An 18467-nucleotide genomic window follows, 5' to 3' on the forward strand; every position below is an offset into this window, starting at 1 on the left:
ATCATCTTATTTTATTGTTAAAAACAACCATTGTTGAAACAACAGTATAAAATCCAACATTTACTCATTACTTATTTTCATAGGTACATGTGTACTGTGGCGTTTGGTGAAAAGAAGCAGGTAAACAGTGTATTTGAACCTACGATTGTGCATCTGATCACGTGGCAATGTGGTCTCCCTCGACCATTTTGGTCACTAGACTCAAACTTATGTCTCGTAACGTCTGAGCGGTTAACCATTGAGATGTTTGCCACAGAAACAGCAGCCGTGTGTGAATTGGAAAGAAAGGTGTTTTCCAGTCCAGTCGACCAAAACCAACATGGCAAGGCAGGCGGCCGTCTTTGTGTCATCGGCGGTTCGTAGATTTAACGGCACGTTGCTAAATGCCATACATACGACATACTAACATACTCTCGACAAAGGGCAGGGAACCCTCTAGTACTTGGGATAGAGCACTCTCTGGATCTGCCCGTCCGCCTTCGTCACGTCCAGCCACTTCCCACACTGGAAGATGGTGGTCACTGAGTTGGCGGTGTTGGTCACCTCGACACACTCCAGGAACCATCCGGCCGCGGACCCAGAGTTGTCGTGCTCCACGGTGACCCGGAGCAGCTCGCCCATGTCTAGCATCTCCAGGACAAAGCGGTCCGTGTGGCCGCGCTCAAAGAGGTTCCTGAACTTCTGCCGGAGTTGCCGCTGGCCCGAGTCGCCGTTGACGCCGTATATGGTGATGAAGACGTTGGCATCGGTGCCGGCCTCCTTCACGTCTCCGGTCATGACGATGATCTCGTACCTGACGGGCACCAGGTTGCGCACCTTGCTGGCGAAGCTCTCTATGGACTTGTAGGACTCAAATGTCTGGAACTGGTCCTTCTTAGCTGCTAGGGGAATCCGGGCATCGCAGTGGAAGAAGTACCTGTGCAGAAGATGTAGGGAAGGAAATGTTTGATTGTGTCCAATACAATTCAAATGAGTGATCATAGGTTATTTATAGATCATTATCTAGCTGACCAGACACATTAAACCGTGCAGTGTTAGCCACATTGCACAAGACAAATGTATCTGTCTTCACGACAAGGACAAGCAAAGACAGCAAATGTGACCAAAGATGGGACAGGGATCTTGAGGTTAAAAATAAATCAAACATTTCCCCCTTCGTACGAGCACCTGCCTTGTCAATCAAATACTGCATTCCTAGGATAAAAGTAGCTGGGGAACAGTCAAGGGTGTTAGGCAGACTCTGAGAGCAAGCCAACAGGAATCAGAGAGAGAGAGAGAGAGCTATTTTGGGCATCCAAACGATAAGGCTTTAAATAAATTCTATCATTGAAATATAAAATAAAATGTGAATGAAAAGGCCTGAAACTTGGAAGGCCATTACGTTTGCAAAGCATTACGTTCTCATTGAAGAAGTGTACATGCATGTACATGTACGATGCATATTACACATGTCATTTTTTTTTTATCATTTAGATGCCAATGCATGAATGAATGTAGCACTGTAAAGGGATTGATCCTATGAGGTTTATAGTACTCTCTCACTTGTTGCCCAGCTCCTTCTCGGTCACCACCACCTCCATGACATGCCAGAAGGCTTCGCCCTTCACCTTCTTGCCCTCCTTGGTGATATGGCCGATCGAAATGCCAGCGATCTCCCCCAAGTGCTTGGAGGAAAACTCAAACGTGTCGGTGGCACCGCTGCAGAGAGACAAAACAAACAGCAAGAGTCTCAATTGGATGTGAGGCGGTAGAATCACAGGAAGGTTTACGTCGTGCCGGGAGGCTGAGCTCTCCAGGGAACACACGCTCCCCGGGTACACAGAGCGGAAGGGGGTTATTCCTCATTAAGGATTCCCAGCTGGAAGACCTACCACAAGAACTTCTTCTTTTTGTTCTCCATGACAAACTCTTTGGAACGCGCTTTTTTCCCTTCCAACACAATAAAGGCATTCTCCGTGGTGTCGGCGTGATCCGTGTTTGCAGTTGTCGTGGCAATTTCATATTCTGAAAAGAGGATGTCATGTCACATTGTGTTTTTGGATCTAGCTTATTACCAAACATGGACGATCTAACTGACTGTTATCGTACATTGTTAGTGAGAAGTTTCCTTAGATACCAACCTCTTTGTCTTTGTATCTCATTGATACTAACTGGTTTTCTCATAGTAACTATCTGGGGTTCTCATTGATACTGACTGGTTTTCTCATAGTAACTAAATGGGGTTCTCATTGGTACTGATTGGTTTTCTCATAGTTACTAACTGGAGTTCTCATTGATACTAACTGGTTCTCTCATGGTAATTTACTGGGGTTCTCATTGATACTAACTGATTTTCTCATGCTTATTAACTGGGGTTCTCATTAATACAAACTGGTTCTCTCGTATACACACTGGTTTTCTAATAGTTACTAACTGGAGTTCTCGTTGATACACACTGGTTTTATCATAGTAACTAACTGGTTTTCTCATAGTAACTAACTGGTGTTCTCATTGATACTAACTGTTTTTTCTCTCATAGTAACTAACTGGGGTTCTCATTGATACTAACTGGTTTTCTCGTTGAGGTCCACCGTGTCGTTGTTGGCACAGGCCAGCTCCCTCATGATCTGCCCGTCGTCCCTGCCTTTGGCCAGCCAGCGGTCGCAGGGGAAGCGGAAGGTCTCCTCCATGGTATCGTCCTTCACGTCAACGTATTCTAGATGCCAGCCGGAACCGGGACCTGAGGTAGGAGGCAACCCTGTCCATCACCACTTGGAATTCAATGATATATAATCCTGCAGGATTATTTTCCTAGCCTGTGGTAGGAAGGAATATGATTATGTACTGGGCTTGGTATATTTGTTATTTCAGAGGGTTTGAGATATTTATGTTTTTAACCCAAGGTGAACTTCAAGTTCGTATTGTGGATCCATGGGTGCACGTACACACACACACACACAAACACACACACACACACACACACACACACACACACACACACACACACACACACACACACACACACACACACACACACACACACACACACATACACACAAACACACACACACACACACACACACACACACACACACACACAAACACACACACACACTCACAGACCTTTGTTGTCATGCCAAACGCGGATCTTGGACAGCTCCCCGAGACTGAGCATGTCAGCGAAGCGGAACACGTCTTTCATTTTGCGTTCAAACTTGTTCCTGGCTCCGCTCTCCTTCAGGGCCAGCAGGCCTGTGTCTCCATATTCGCCGAAGACGATCAGGAACACGTTGGCATCCGTGCCGGCACCTAAATATACATTTTGCATGTTAAACTCAACTTGAATGCATATTAAATACATGTGCATGAAGCACACGACGGAGAGATAATATAAAAGAAAAATGCAGCAACAATCTTAAACCTGCACTGCTTCTCAACTACATCCTATCTCCTCGAGAATAAGACATGCCCATCCAAGGGTCAATTCATTCAATGCTTTCGGTGTAAATCGTTTAATTCTGGTCCACTTTTTTGTCTGGTCTGGTGCACAAAACGACCGGCGACCTCTGGCCTTCTGCCGCTAGACTCCATTCATTCCGTTCCAACGTCCTCATATCCCGGGGGGGCACCCACCTCCGACGTCGCTGGTCGCCACTGTGATGGTGTAGGTCGTTCTCTCCACCATCTCCTCCTCGTCCACCACGGCCGCCAGCTCGCACACCTGGGTTCTCTTGGGCCCATTGGTCTTGGACAGCCAGTTCTCGTAGGTGAACGTGTACAGGTCCTCCGTGATGGGGTTCCGCATCTGGACCTATGGAACACGACACGGCCGACGGAATCACGCGCACTAATGTAAAAGTGACCGCTAAATGCTAAGGGTTGGATGAAAATGGTAATGCCAAGAGAAAAGGCAAAAGAAAAAAAATTTTTTTTACATTGTCGAGAAACCAGTCCGGACGACTTCCAGTGCCGTCCACTCGAAGCCGGATCTTCTTCAGGGGTGCAATGTCGTCGATCTCAACGTTGAACGTGTCTTCTTGGCCTCTTTCGAACCTGGTTTAAAATGATGAGGTGCCATCACAATGAGGTTTAAAGGTCTATAAAGTCAGATGAGATTTCCTCACTACGAGTTGCACGACGAGAGCTGAGCATTACACACAGAGCACCAAACAACCGACCTATCCCCGGCTTTAGGCAGCAGCATCTCCTCTGTGCTCCCGTTGGCTCCGAACACAGTGAGGAAGATGTTGGTATCAGTACCCGCATACTGGGTGTCCCCTGTGACCAGCGTTGTTACATAAACCACCTACATATAATGGGCATTGTTTATAAACCGAGCAGAAAATTAAGAAACACATGCTTATTTATGTTAATAACTATAATGGGTATTCAAAAGGACATGAAGATGTCTTAATATTAATATTTATTAATATTTTCACCTTGCGAATGATGTTGATGGTGCTGGAGTCCAGCACGTTGAACAGCCTGGTGGTGAGACCGTCCCCCCTGTCTTTAGCCAGCCAGCACTTACATGGGAAGATGTACTTGATGCCTTTGGTTGGCACCGCTACCGCCAACTCGTCCACCAGCCAGCAGCTCTCTGGAGTGGCCCCGTTGTGCCCCAGCTAGGGGGGGACGATGGGAGTGGACGAGGAGAGGGAGAGGAACTTAATCCCGACAGCTCCTTCATGATTATTTGACAGTGTTTTCATCTATCTAGAGGCACTAATTGAACAGTTTTTGTTAATTAAAACAAATGCTAAAAAGAATAAACCCAAACAAAGCGTCAAACGCTGTGTTTGAACCCGGGGACAAAATGTTCACCAGCACAGTTCTCTCACCTCAACCCTCTTCAGGTCGCCGACGTCAGCCCCATAGCATACAAAGTTCTCCATGGTGCCAGGCGCAAAGCATGTCTTCTCCTTGGGCAGGTCCAGCCACAGCCTGTCCGTCTCCACCTCACCCGGTCCCAGAATGATCACGTAGGCTCGGGCCGTGGTGCCGGCATCACGGTCCACCCCCGTGGACAGGGTGAAGTGATATGGAATGACTGGTGACAGCATTCACAGTCAGCTACATTACATTCTATTCAATTGATGATTAAATGACATTCATTTAAGGCCTCATGATGAATCATTAGGACATTTCACTGTGAAAAACGAATGGATGACCTTACTTGGTCCCTCCTCCACGACCGCCTGCTTCTTCTTCTTTTTCTTCTTGTTGGCATTTCTGTCCAGCCCCGGTTTTGCCGCGGCCGTCTTCTGGGAGTTTGGGTCAGTGTTTCTGTCCCCCTCGTATCCCTGCAAGGCACACATGGACACACTTCTTAGTGGGTCAACTGTACAGACTTCTTACTGCTCTTTTAGCTATTCCATCAGAGATGGTTGAGTTTACCTCCAGGAAGGTGAGGTTTTAGATTTAGGGGAAAGGTGAGGGCCAAAGCCTCCATGAGCAAAGTTGACGTATTTGCAATGGCATTTATATGCCATTATTCTTTGCCCAATAAGGCCAGTTAGGGGTTGGCGGATTTGTTACTGGGACCTTAACCAGGAGGAGATTAGGAAACGACTAGCAACCCCCCGATTAACAACCTAGTTTAAATGAAAGGTGGGGAGGGTTAACGGAACCTTAACAAAGAAGGTGCGGTCGATGCGTTTGTCCTCCTTCTTCATGGACAGCCAGCGCTCACACAGGAACATGTACACCTCCTCCGTCTCCGTGTCCGTCACCTCCACCTGGTCCAGGTTCCAGTCCGCCCCAATGTTGGAGTTGTCATGGCGAATGCGGATCTTAAAAACCTGGCCCAGGTCGACCGCCTCGATGGTGAACCTGTCTACCTTGAATCACAGAATCAGTATTCTCTTTCATGAGCACAATCGTTTGTGTTTTGGTGCACATAACATTTCAAATAAAACTGTACGTACTTCTCCTCGTTCAAATTTGTTGCTGTTGCCTTCTGACTTGCTGAGTTTGCGTTCTCCAGTGTCTCCCAGGTCTCCGTAGATGGTGAGGAAGACGTTGGCATCAGTTCCTGCGCCGTACATATCCCCAGTACGCACGGAAACCTTGTATTCGTGAGCTAAAATGTTAAATGTTAAGGATTGAGGGTTAGGCGTTAAGGTTAGGGGTCAGGGGGTTACTATTAGGTGTTAAGTGTTAGTGTAAGGGGTTACGTTTAAGGGTTAAGAGGTTTTGGGCAGGTGTAAGTTATCCGCTAACCTGCATAAGTAATGCAGGTTAGGGATAAGGGGCTTAAGGGATTAGGAGTTAAAATGTTTAGGTTTGAGGGTTCGTGTTCAGTGTTAGGGGTTTGGTGGATATTGTTAGGGGTCAGGTGTTAGAGTTAGGGGTTTAGGTGCTAGTGTAAGGGGTTAGGTGTTAGTGTTAGGGGTGGTGTTTGAGAGGGCTTACTCTCCAGGGCGTCTTCCACCTCGATCTCTGTGCTTTTCAGCGTTCCGTCCCTCAGGAGTTTCTCCGTAATGATGTCAGATGGGACCAGCTCCCTGATTGTCTCGCCGTCCTCCTCAGACTTGGCTAGCCAGCATTCACACGGGAAGATGGTTGTTTCAGACCCCTGCCGTAAAATACGCAAACTAGGTTTAGTATTGCCTCATTTTTAGAGTCATCATCATTAGGTATCATCGTCTTATTTAGATTTGGTGTGAAAATACATTCAATTATAAACTATAAGACCTGTGCATGGGCCCATTGTGAGATGACAGTTAATACGATGATAAAAGGTATTGTAGAAATATAATAAAGACAATCAAGCACCTTTCCTTTCCTGAGCTGCCGCCTGATTTCCGCTCTGTCAAGGTGCCATCCTGGGTTGGTGCCCTGGTTATCATGACCGATCCTGATCTTCTCTATTACATCTCCAATATCCTCCAGCTGTGAGCAGGCAGACCACACAGCAGGAAGGGGAACCCTCAGGTCTTATTTCTACAATGCTTGTCAGTCAGTTTATACACATGCAAAGTGACATAAAAATAAATAACATGAAAATCAAATGACTTTTGAATTAATCAAATCAATTGGAGAATCTGAGACGTAACACACTGAGGGCCCTATCTTGCATCTGGTGCGATTGACTTTCTCACTGGCGCATATGTCGTTGCTAGTTTGCAACTGGCGCAGAGCATTCTTTTCCCTCCTGCGCCACGTGTCGGTAAATTAGGGAATGATCCTGCGCCCCAAGGGGCGGTTCGGCGAAAGGAGGAGGCGTGTTCTGGCGCAAACGTTCCCTGGTGCTATTTTGCAGTTTCAGAAATCACTTGCGCCACAAACCAGGAAATACCTGGTTTAAAGTCAGTGGTGCGTTGTTCAGAGGCTATTTTAAGGGCCCATGCATATTGTTGCTTGTGCAACTCACGCATACACTTTGCTTCTCTCATCTACCTAGCCACACATTCTTGGTAAATTATTTGGGATAGAACAGCTGATACAGCGGTAATAAGTTGTACTTTTAAATCAATGCATCTGCAAACACCGTACAGCAAACACATATTTTCTCAGACATCGTGTACTGTATATGCCCATCATTTTTAGGATTGATGAGTATTTGATCGTTAGAAAACATTGTTTTACCGCGAGTGAGTGTTAAAAAGAATGAATGAATGCGGGCGGGCGGGCGGGCGTGCGTGTTTGTATGTGTAAAAGAAAGAATGAATGCGGGCGCGCGTGTGTGCGTCCATGTTTAAACACACGCAAACTAAACACGTAACGCATAATACAGTCCATGGCAATGTATATTAACGGGGCGCCACATGCATATTAGGAACACAAGCCGATAACGATAATGCATACAATACTGATAAGAAACAATGTTTATAATGTATTGTGTATATCATTAAATAGAACCACAATTTAGTTTTCTTTGCCAAAATGTATTTGTGGAATCAGTATTTCTGAAGTTGTGGAAGAAATTCTTCCATGCGTGAATTAGGCCATATAATTTGTCCATAAACTAAACTATTTGAAGTTTGAAATACATGTGCATCTGTCTCATCGGAGACTGCAGGCGGCTGTCAAAATATCAACTAGTCAGATTCAAATGCGATCTTAAAGGGGATGGGAGCTGGCACTCTCATTGGTTTATTGCACGTTACGCCCAAACCACACCTACGGGTAATTAGGCTACTACTACAGAACAACCCTTTTTAGATTTGCGCCGGTAAAATAGGAACATCGCCATAGAACCGCAAACCAAAGCTACTTGCGCTTGGCGCTTCTCACTTGCGTTTCAGACTGTTAAAATAGGGCCCTGAGAGTGTGTAAAGCAAAGTGTTTCTTCTATTGATTTGCTCTTGTGCCTTTAGGTAGACTGCTCCAGGCCAGTGGTTCACACACCTCCACAATGAACATGTCTTCTGCTGCTCTCTCAAAGTACAGCCGTCTCTCCCTCTTGTTGACACAGAGGTGTTTCTGCTGTGTGCAGACGCCCTTGCCACCGTACAGGACAATGAACACGTCGGCGTCCGTCCCCGCGCAAAACACGTCGCTGGTGAAAATCTTTATCTCATAAGGCACAACTGGAAAGACAATGAAAGTCATTTTTACTCAAAGTGTAAGCTGTGCTCAATGGCGTAACCATTCATGCAGACCAATGTATTGTAAAAACTGCATGGTAAAAGCTGTGGCCTGTGTTACTCACTCAATCCGTCATCCATTAACTCACTCACTCACTCACATGGCGTGTACAGTTCTGTTTGTAATTCAGCAGGGAACAGATCCCTCACGATGGCCCCATCATCCTCTCCTTTATCCAGCCAACGGCCACATGGGAATCTGAGTCTTTGACCCTGTGAGGGGGCGTCTATCTCCACCCAGTCCAAGAACCAACCGGTTGAACCACCTGAGAACACAGGAGGAAAATCCCTCAATTTAGTCGATTAAAAACAAAGATATCGCTGATCGTTTTGGACCCACTATGGGGTTTGGTCCACTTCTGCAGGAAAAGTATTATTTGGATTTTATATATGCTCTAGATTCTCTTTACTGAGAAATAAACCTGCTTGAGACACTACTTTCAAAGGGACATTTGTTTTTTTACTTCTCAAAGACCGATTGAAATGAATAAAAGGGTTATGCAAGTTATAATAAACAAAAAAATGTATTTCCTGCAGAAAATGCGGTGAGTGGTGTAGTACAAAGTGAGTTTGAAAATATTTTTTAATAATGCCACATAGATTAAGACATAAAGAAACGGTATATGGCTTAAATCAAGTGAAGGGATTGGAACAAAAGTTCAAAAGTCTAAATGGAGTAAACAATGTAACCGTGCACACCATTTAAGAAATGTAAGTGGTTGGAAACAAATAAAGTGACAGCTGAATGAAAAGCGCAAAGCATTGCTGAGAATGCAGAAATGTCAAATTAATTGAACTGAAGAATCTGAAAGGTCAAATGTATTGCCCTGCACTGCTGGTGTGTGTGTGTGTGTACTATGCTTAGAACTCCTCCGAACTCTTCCGAACACCACCGAAACGCCACCAGATGTTTGGAGATTACGTTTTTCCCCTCTGTGCGATGCACATAAGAAGCCGGCAAAATTAAAGTCACCTGCCATAATTTACCGATTGTATACTGTGGCGGTTGTATACTGTGGTGGTTGTATACTGTGGCGGTTGTATGCTGTGGCGGTAGTAAGCATTCGAAAACTTTTTGCCTACTGCACAATGCGTGCTGAGCATTCGGACCTGCTATATTTGTGACGTACTACCAAAAGGCCTACTATATAGCAGTCAATTATAAGTATTCGGATGCAGCCAAAAACTGTGATTCTGAAGAAAGTTTAAATGATATCGAAATTCCGTTTAGATATTATTGAAGTGTGTAGATTTGTTAAATGGTTTGAACGAAGATAAACGGTTGATTTGACAGTTAAAGTACCAGAGGCCTCCCATTGACTCCAATGTTAAAAAAAAGATTCAGATTGTATTTTAAAAGTAGAATATCTTAAAAAGTATAAAATATTAAAAAAATCTGAAAAGAACCGTGCAATTCCAAGCCATTCTGAACTTTTTAAAATTTGAATAGAGAGGTGAAAAATTGAGGAAGGAGATAGGTCCAAATTTTATAGAGAATAATAAAGAAGGAAATCATAAAACTTATGAAGAACGATAGTTGAGCGTTGAATGCAGCACTCACTTAATAAATAATACAGATAGATAGATTAGGTAAGATTACCTACCAGAATTGTCATGGCCCATGCGGAGCTTCTCCAGATCTCCAAGGTCCACTGCTTCCACAGTGAACTCGTTGATCATCCCTTGCTCAAATTTATTCTTATAATGTTTACACGCTTTAAGATTGATTATCCCTGTAGGAGGCAGAGTGATGTGTGAGTCACACGTCTATCCCTTGAAGGTATATTCAAATCAAACCAATCCATTGGGTTGTCCCAAAATGATCTTTATGCCTGTCATTATTGGGACGTCAGACATCCTACCTGTGTCGTCATTTTCTCCAAATAGGATTGCGAAGACATTGGCATCGGTTCCTGCATATTTCTTATCCCCAGTTTTCACCTTAATAGTGTATGTTGTGGACATTGCTGTGAGAGCACAAAGAAGAGGTTACAAGTTATTGGTTCAGGACCCCCTTTATCAAACAGTAGAACATTGCTTTCTACCTTTCTTGTTTCCCCTTTGAGTAAGAAAATCTACTTTTTTCTTTCCCATCACGACTTCAAATTAATCTTCGACAGTCGCCCCCCCTGTTTATTAAAAAACAAGCCTCTCTGGGGGAATGCTGTTACATTTCTGCTCTAGCCCCAGGGCGGTGCCTGAGTCCTCGTCGTCGTCGTCGTTCCTCTTCATGAAGGCCTCGTCCACGGGCACCAGCTCCCTGGCAATCTGCCCGTCGTCCTCGTCCACGGCCAGCCAACGGTTACAGGGGAAGTAGTACCTGCAACGCCACCAAGCGCACGTTAAAACCAAACACTGGCTGCCAACCACAAAAGATGGACTCTCCTGCTCATCGTTCTTAAGCATTAATCTTCCCATATCGTTCCTTCTTCTAACCCAGACCTAAACCCGCCGAAATGGTATCTTTTCTAAACTATGTTATAAATCTGCCATTTTGAAACCTGCCATAACGGAAAATAGGGGCCCTCTCTCTGCAACTGCAAGGAATCGAGAGACTGTGAATGTGGCGACGGTTTATTGTGGTACTTATTGTGGTACTTATTGTGTGGTACATATATATATATATATATATATATATATATATATATATATATATATATATACGAATGTGTGATTTAAACTGTTTGAAGCCCGTTTCCTGAGTATAACAAGTTAGGAGCCAACAGAGAGTGTTCATCTCCATAGCGACTCACGTTATGTCCTCCTTGGTGTCCACGATCTCTACACGGTCCAGGTACCATGAAGAATAGGAGCTTTTGTTGTCATGGCGAATGCGAAGCTTTTTCAGAGTCCCCAGGTCCACAGCTGTCACGGTGAACATGTCCTCCTATAGAGGATGTAAGAAATTAGTTTATTAGCTTGACGTAGCCTACATATTTATTATGTTTTTGACATTCATTGTTTTTTTCAGCCAGCTGATGGCAAGTCATTTCAGTAGGCTATACACCAACAATGCCTCAAATAAGATGACTTAATTTGACTACCTTAATGCGACAGCAAGAGTATATGTATTGCCTTACTACCTGTTTACACACATCAAAGAACATCGCCTACACGCATGTTTTCACTGTAAGACCCCCCCCCCCCCCCTCCTCATGACGAAAGTCTCTTTCTTCTTTAATCAAAGTCGGCTCGGCTCTGGTTACCTTTGATCCGTGTGGATAAATCCAACAAATTATCTGCGGACATGGCTTCTGCGTTCCTGAAGCCTCAGGTATAACGCAGAGATCAATTATTCAACGCTTTCAATTCATTAAGTGATGAGTAAAAGTAGGGCGGCGATGACTCTCAGGTCTCCCCTCCTCCTCCCTCTCTCCCGGCTCCCCTGCACCACAACTGGCTCTCTCTGCAGGAGAGCGTGTAATCCTACCAGAATAACGCTCCCACCCACAGTCCGCCGTAGGGCTGGTGTTGCGTGGAAGTGTTTGAGTCGGTGCCTGACAGCGAACAGCGCATTTTTATAATTAGAAACCCAATTTCTAAGACAGGGTTTATCTGCTCTCTGTGTTCATCTTAAAACCATCGGGATTGTTCTGGGATGGGGGCCCCGGGACTTCTTTAATCACTTTACGGCGGTTTGGGTGGGAGGGAGTCAGGGAGAAGTGATGGGGTGCTTCAAGAGTTCAAACAGCTAATAGTTAAGAGAACCGTTTTGTTTGATATTTTACACCATTTTGTAGAGCAAGGTAGTCGGCGACCACGACTTAAAAAAGATTCTCTCGTGATACACATGTTCAATGTTCACAAAATAAAAAAAAGTGTAGAATTATAAAAAATATTCTGAAAAGAACCCATTTTCCACAGGGTTTCCATTCCTTTCGGTCCGGCCTGCGGGATTAAAACAACGTGGTGCTCTGCCCTCGCTGTTTAACCTGCGCCATTACCTTCGCTCTCTCAAACTTGTTGAGGTTGTTCGACTTTTTCAGATAGCGCTCTCCGGTGTCTCCGTTCTCGCCGTAAATATTGATGTAGACCTTGGCGTCGGTTCCCGCTCCGAGCATGTCCCCTGTGAACACGCTCACTTCGTACGTGTTTTCTGTGGTAGGAGGACGACACAGGGCCTGCGTTAGCGGGGAGGCTGACACGGGGATTAGGGCTACTGCGTTACCAAGAACCATGCATTACTGATGAGACCTCTTCAGGCCGCCACGGGTCATGTGCTCCAGCGAAGTGTGTCACATTCGGCTTTGGCAGGTGGCTTACACAAACATGCTAATACTAATTATATTTAATCGTTTAGCAGATGCTTTTATCCAAAGTGAATAATAGATCCTTAATGAGTAGGTATGAACTATTTTATGTAAAATTAGAGAGCAATACATCAATGGAAACTATAGTCTAGTCAAGGACTCCCAAAAAAGATGGCCGCAGTTCGAGAGAGGTTGAGCACCCTGGACTAGTCTACTTATTTAAATTTTTTGACCTGTAAAGCCATTTTTGGGTCACCACACATTCTTCTGCAGTTACCCTGACCCTGGGGAAAAACCATGTGCCCTGGGTATAAAAGCGTTTTTCTGCTATTTGACCACACAGTCATGAAAGGGCTTGTGAACCCTTGTTCTCTACCTTCCAGCTCATCCGCATCCTCGGGCAGAAGCTCCACCACCAGCTCCCCGTCCTCCTCCCCTGCGGCCAGCCACCGGGAGCAGGGGAAGTGGCAGGACTGCACCACCGGCTGCAGCCTCTCCTCCATCTCCTCCTCCTCCTCCTCGTCCTTCTTCTTCTTCTTTTTCTTCTTCTCTTTCTTGTCCTCCTTTTTCTTGGGGACGGACACCATGGCCATGATGAGCCGCTTGACGTCCACAGTATCCAGGAACCAGCCCGACCCCATGCCCTGGCCGTCGTGGCTGATACGGATCTTGAAGATCTTCCCCACGTCTTTGGCCTCTGTCTGGCCGTGGAGAGGGGGGGGGAAGGGGAGCGCAACGCGTGAACTGAGATGCTTTCACCTCTCTGTGATTTATTTCTCGACGCCTAATCGTTTTCTTTTAGCACATTTTCTGTGATAATCTTGTTTGCTGGAGTAATGGCACACTAGATTGTGTGTTTGTCGGGTGACATTGTATTTAAACGATCAATAGTGTTTGGTACCCTAAATATTTCGGTGGCGTTGCGTTCATAGTTGTTGGATCTGCTTTCCAGGGTAATGATCTCTGTCTTTCCCTGTTCCCCGTAGATCTGGATGACCACTTTGGCGTTGGTGCCAGCAAACGACACATCTCCGGTGACTACCGTTACCTCATAGTTAATTACTGGAAAACAAGAGCACATCATTTTGAATGGAATACATTTTTGTGACTTTATATTTGCTATTTACAATTTGAACAAGTCTGTCTTAGAGACATCTGAATGTGTTTGTATTTGTGTTTTTAGATTTATGTAAGCACAAAACAACTTTATTGCAGAGTGCTCTTCATGCAAAACACCATAATAAGGTTTAACAGGTGAAACAAAACAAAAATAATATCACAAGAACAAGAAATAAGAATACGTTTATTCTTATTTACGTTATTTCATGAATTTTTTATGCTCATATCCTTTCATGATTATGAATGTGTTAAGCATGACGCCTACATTGTTCGCTGTCCAGGATTTCGCTTGGATAGATCTCCACCTCTGTCTTGCCGTCCGCCTCATCCCTGCACAGCCAGCGGTGGCTGGGGAACATGTAGTGTTTGCCGTGGTTGGGAACCATGATCTGAACGCTGTCCAGGAACCAGCCTGCGCGCATGCCCTCGTTGGTGTGGCCGATCATAAGACGGTTGATCTACCGGGGGAAAGAACCAAAGTATGTGTGTAAGTATGGGGCCTTTTTAGGTTTCTGAAGCAGATTGGTCTAAAGTATGCCCCTCACCTGTCTCTAACCAGTCGTATTGGCTAGTGACTTTGGAAGAATAAGAAAAGGTGGATGTACGATATACTGCACATTATTCAAAGCTCAGGCAAATCGATCTCCAATTACGGGAAGAAGGAAGTAAAAAGAGCAACTCGCACCCAGAACCTACAATGCACTACCTTTTATGGAACCTACTGGTTTTTGATACCATTATGGTTTGCTATTCACCATTTTGCCATCTAGCAAAGCTTTTAGCCAAAGAAGGGTCCAAAATCAACACCTAACCCCAGCCAAAGGCAGACAGATGAGACCATTTGAATTTTAGATACAAGTCCTTGACAAGGTAGCATCCTGTTCAAAGATGCCAACATGGCTGCCAACTATCCTCCAACCCAGAACCTTCTGTCTGGAAGGTTCTTTTATAAATGTATTGGCATAACGTCTACTCCCTGCCAGGGTCATGGTGGACCAGGCGCCACCTCTCCCATCCTGTAAGGCACACAGGAAAGCGTTGTGTAAGCGCACCTGTCCGATGTCGAAGGTCTCCACGGTGAAGATGTCAATGCGGGCCGTCTCAAAGTAGTTCCCCAGGTTGTTGTCTGAGACCTCCAGCATCATCCTGCTGGTGTCGCCCTTCTCCCCGTAGAGCTTCACGAACACCTTGGAGTCAGAGCTGCTCCCGGGGATGCTGCCGGTCTTCACCGCGATGTGGTAGCCCACGTCTGGTGGCATGACACACACACACACAAACACGCACACAGACAAATAAGCACACACAAACAGACACACATGCACACATGCACAAAATCGCAAACAAACATACACACAACACAAGCAGAGACATACACACACAAACACTCGTGCACAGACATATACAAACAAGGGGACACACATATGCACAAACACACACGCACACACGCACAGACACAGACACACACAAACGAATAGATACAAGCATGAACAATCACATACATGAACAAACATACATGCATGATCACAAAACACGTAAATAGACACAGTTGGCTAAGCCCATAATTATGCCTTCTCGTAGCAGTCCGTAAAATACTTACTGTAAAGACGTGGGCCATCAGCGAAGGGCACTAGCTCTCTAACGATCTGTCCATCATCCTCATTACGATCAAGCCACCTGGAACAGCCAATGAAACATTCAAGCGCCACTTTCACCTCTGTGGCTGTTATGTATGCCTCAGCTCTAATGCTTCTAATGCATATATTCGTATGAGTCATATCCAAATCTAAAGACTTAGATGCAGTTCTGCTTCCTACATCTCATAATAAGGACGCCATACAGAGACACAGATACACATGCACAGACACAAGCAGACACACACACGCACGCAGACACACACACACACAGTTTGCTATATATACACAGCATAACTATACATTCTATATTTATATATATATATATTCTTTAATATAAATATATATTATTTTTTTGTTTCCCACAAGATGTACCCTTTAAAAGAAGTGACATGCTTTTAATACTTGTCAATATGCTTCCGAAAAGGAGTGTGTGTGTGTGTGTGTGTGTGTGTGTGTGTGTGTGTGTGTGTGTGTGTGTGTGTGTGTGTGTGTGTGTGTGTGTGTGTGTGTGTGTGTGTGTGTGTGTGTGTGTGTGTGTGTGTGTGCGGGTGTGTGAGCCCTCACCTGTTACATAGGAACACCTCAGCCTGAGACTCAGCCTGGCCCTCCTCCCGGACCAGGACCTTATCCAGGAACCAGCCACAGCCCCCGCCCCGGCCGTCGTGCCCTATCCTCACACGCTGCACCTGCCCCAGGGACACCGCCTCGACGATGAACTCATCCATCTGGGAGGGAGACGCACGCACACCGTCAGTAGGACAAGCCCTGAGGTTCACACCTCCCATCACCGCCTGAAGACTGTTCACTCTGAGTCAATACTTGTTCATCCAAAGGGTGAATCCAGATTCAGGCCATCAAGGAACAGGTGTGATGCATCTTGCTCAAGGCCCAATCCAATTTCTACCCCTAACCCCTTCCCCTTACCCCTCCCCCTTGTTTTGAAGGGGTAAGGGGAAGGGGTAAGGGGAAGGGGTAAGGGGTAGAAACGGGATTGGGCCCAAGGCTGTTTACATGTAGCGGTGTGGATGGTGTGTATATTATATTATAGATTCTAATACTGCAAAGATTAAATATTACAATAGCATGGTGCTAGCAGGGCTAGCGCTGGTTGCACTCACGCTGCCCTTCTCGAACTTGTTGATGTTGTTTTTGCAGACGACCAGCTGCCGATCACCGCTGTCGCCCTGGTCCCCGATCAGGTTGAGGAACACCGAGGCGTCTGTGCCGCTGCCGCCCACCGTGCCCGTGCACACCGTCACTCTGTACTTGATCACTGGGACACACCACACAGGCAGGATATATCTTTTCACGCCTACACCTTATAAGAGTGTATATATACCTTCTTACTCCTAAACCTTATAACAGTTTATATACCTTGACACTCCTATACGGTCTACTAGTATATTTACCTTCTCAATCCTATAACTTATAACAGTATATATACCTTCTCATTCCTATACCGTCAACTAGTGTGTATACCTTCTCACTCCTATATTATAACAGTATATATACCTTCTCACTCCTACACGGTAAACTAGTGTATTAACCTTATTCCTAAAACATATAACAGTTTATATACCTTCTCATTCCTCTACCATCTACTGTTTTATATACCTCCTCTCTCCTATACCTTATAACAGTATACATGCCTTCTCTCTCCTACACCTTATAACAGTGTGTGTGTGTAGTGATGTACGTACGGGGCAGGGGTTCAGCGATGGTTTCCCCGGTGGCGGGTAACTCCCGGACCACCTCCTGGTCGTCCTCGTTGGTGTCCAGCCATCGCTCGCAAGGAAATGAGTACTTCTCCTTTGTTAACGTCTTCATGATCGTTGCCTGGCAGAGAGCAACAAAATGGAGCCTCAAGGAAAGAATTGGCTTTATATCACTGTGGTAATTATCTTTCAATTTAAATTATGATCTCAGAATAGGGTTAGTGTTAATGTGACCACCTGTGTTCCATTTATTTACATTTACTATTTTATGCCCATTCTGCCTGTTTCGCTTTGTTTCTGTGTCTGGGCCATTTGAAGAAAGTCCTCTGTTACAGTGTAACAGTGTCCCTGTAACAGTATAGCGACACAAGCAATGCAACGACCTCCAACAGCATGCCCATACAAGGTTATGACGTAATGGAGCAGCCTAACCCTAACAATTTCCCCTCCTGCTCCCGGACTGACCAGAACGTGTTCTAAACTTAACCTAATGGACACCTTTCACAGAGGTCTCATCGTAGGACACACACAGGTGGTGCTCGTAAAACACTAATTATGGGTACCTTTACTCGTTTTGTCTGCTACCCGTGCCCTGGTATAAAAAAAGAGCAGGCCCATAATAGACGTCATTGGCGACACTGTGTTTGTCCTACGAACACGCTGCTGGGAAAAAGGACTACTCATGTTGTAAAGGAGGAGAGGATAGATGTGGTTTTGTCGCTCCGTATGTATTTGAGATTTGACTTAATATTCACCTTACTGAGATGCCACCCGGCGAATGGATTTCTCTTCTCATGCCAGATGCGAAACTTGGTGATCCTCCCGAGGTCAGGGAGTTCCACCTGGTGTGAGAGGAACAGTCAGTGTGGTTCTAAGCGATGACGAGGTTTTTGTGATCGAGCCGAACATCTGACACACACCATGAACTTGTCCAGTTGGCCCTGCTCGAAGTTGTCGGATTTGTTGTCCAGCCTTATTTCGTCCGACTTGCCCTTTGTCCCGTAGATCTGGAAGGAGATGTCTGCGTCCGTGCCCGAGTTTGGTATATCCGAAGTCCAGATCCACAAAGACCACGGGTGTTCTGTGGAGTACCGCACGCACGCACGCAGGCACGCACGCACAGACACACACAGACACACACACACACACACACACACACACACACACACACACACACAC

At 45.4% G+C, this 18467-nt stretch overlaps 1 protein-coding gene across 1 annotated transcript in view; it reads right to left on the reverse strand.

The window, feature by feature from the left end:
- Window position 1: 1 nt before the first annotated feature.
- The window catches only part of loxhd1b (lipoxygenase homology PLAT domains 1b), a 25921-nt gene continuing 7455 nt past the window's right edge, over window positions 2-18467 (reverse strand). The window contains exons 11-42 of the mRNA XM_030359823.1: window positions 18209-18369; window positions 18044-18130; window positions 17274-17409; window positions 16692-16846; window positions 16138-16298; window positions 15537-15613; window positions 14992-15188; window positions 14205-14397; window positions 13722-13882; window positions 13197-13521; window positions 12515-12666; window positions 11324-11457; window positions 10742-10890; window positions 10433-10537; window positions 10175-10303; window positions 8672-8836; window positions 8332-8513; window positions 6757-6873; window positions 6394-6556; window positions 5907-6061; window positions 5610-5819; window positions 5156-5282; window positions 4821-5029; window positions 4419-4604; window positions 4158-4285; window positions 3915-4032; window positions 3613-3790; window positions 3103-3288; window positions 2549-2719; window positions 1872-2004; window positions 1543-1698; window positions 2-916 (exon numbers count right to left, since the gene is read on the reverse strand). Coding sequence (XP_030215683.1) covers window positions 436-916; window positions 1543-1698; window positions 1872-2004; window positions 2549-2719; window positions 3103-3288; window positions 3613-3790; window positions 3915-4032; window positions 4158-4285; window positions 4419-4604; window positions 4821-5029; window positions 5156-5282; window positions 5610-5819; window positions 5907-6061; window positions 6394-6556; window positions 6757-6873; window positions 8332-8513; window positions 8672-8836; window positions 10175-10303; window positions 10433-10537; window positions 10742-10890; window positions 11324-11457; window positions 12515-12666; window positions 13197-13521; window positions 13722-13882; window positions 14205-14397; window positions 14992-15188; window positions 15537-15613; window positions 16138-16298; window positions 16692-16846; window positions 17274-17409; window positions 18044-18130; window positions 18209-18369 — 5387 coding nt within the window. The 3' untranslated portion in view covers window positions 2-435. The remainder of the gene's footprint in view (window positions 917-1542; window positions 1699-1871; window positions 2005-2548; window positions 2720-3102; window positions 3289-3612; window positions 3791-3914; window positions 4033-4157; window positions 4286-4418; window positions 4605-4820; window positions 5030-5155; window positions 5283-5609; window positions 5820-5906; window positions 6062-6393; window positions 6557-6756; window positions 6874-8331; window positions 8514-8671; window positions 8837-10174; window positions 10304-10432; window positions 10538-10741; window positions 10891-11323; window positions 11458-12514; window positions 12667-13196; window positions 13522-13721; window positions 13883-14204; window positions 14398-14991; window positions 15189-15536; window positions 15614-16137; window positions 16299-16691; window positions 16847-17273; window positions 17410-18043; window positions 18131-18208; window positions 18370-18467) is intronic.

The sequence above is a fragment of the Gadus morhua genome, chromosome 6 (assembly GCF_902167405.1).
Source record: "Gadus morhua chromosome 6, gadMor3.0, whole genome shotgun sequence".
NCBI classification, from domain to species: domain Eukaryota; kingdom Metazoa; phylum Chordata; class Actinopteri; order Gadiformes; family Gadidae; genus Gadus; species Gadus morhua.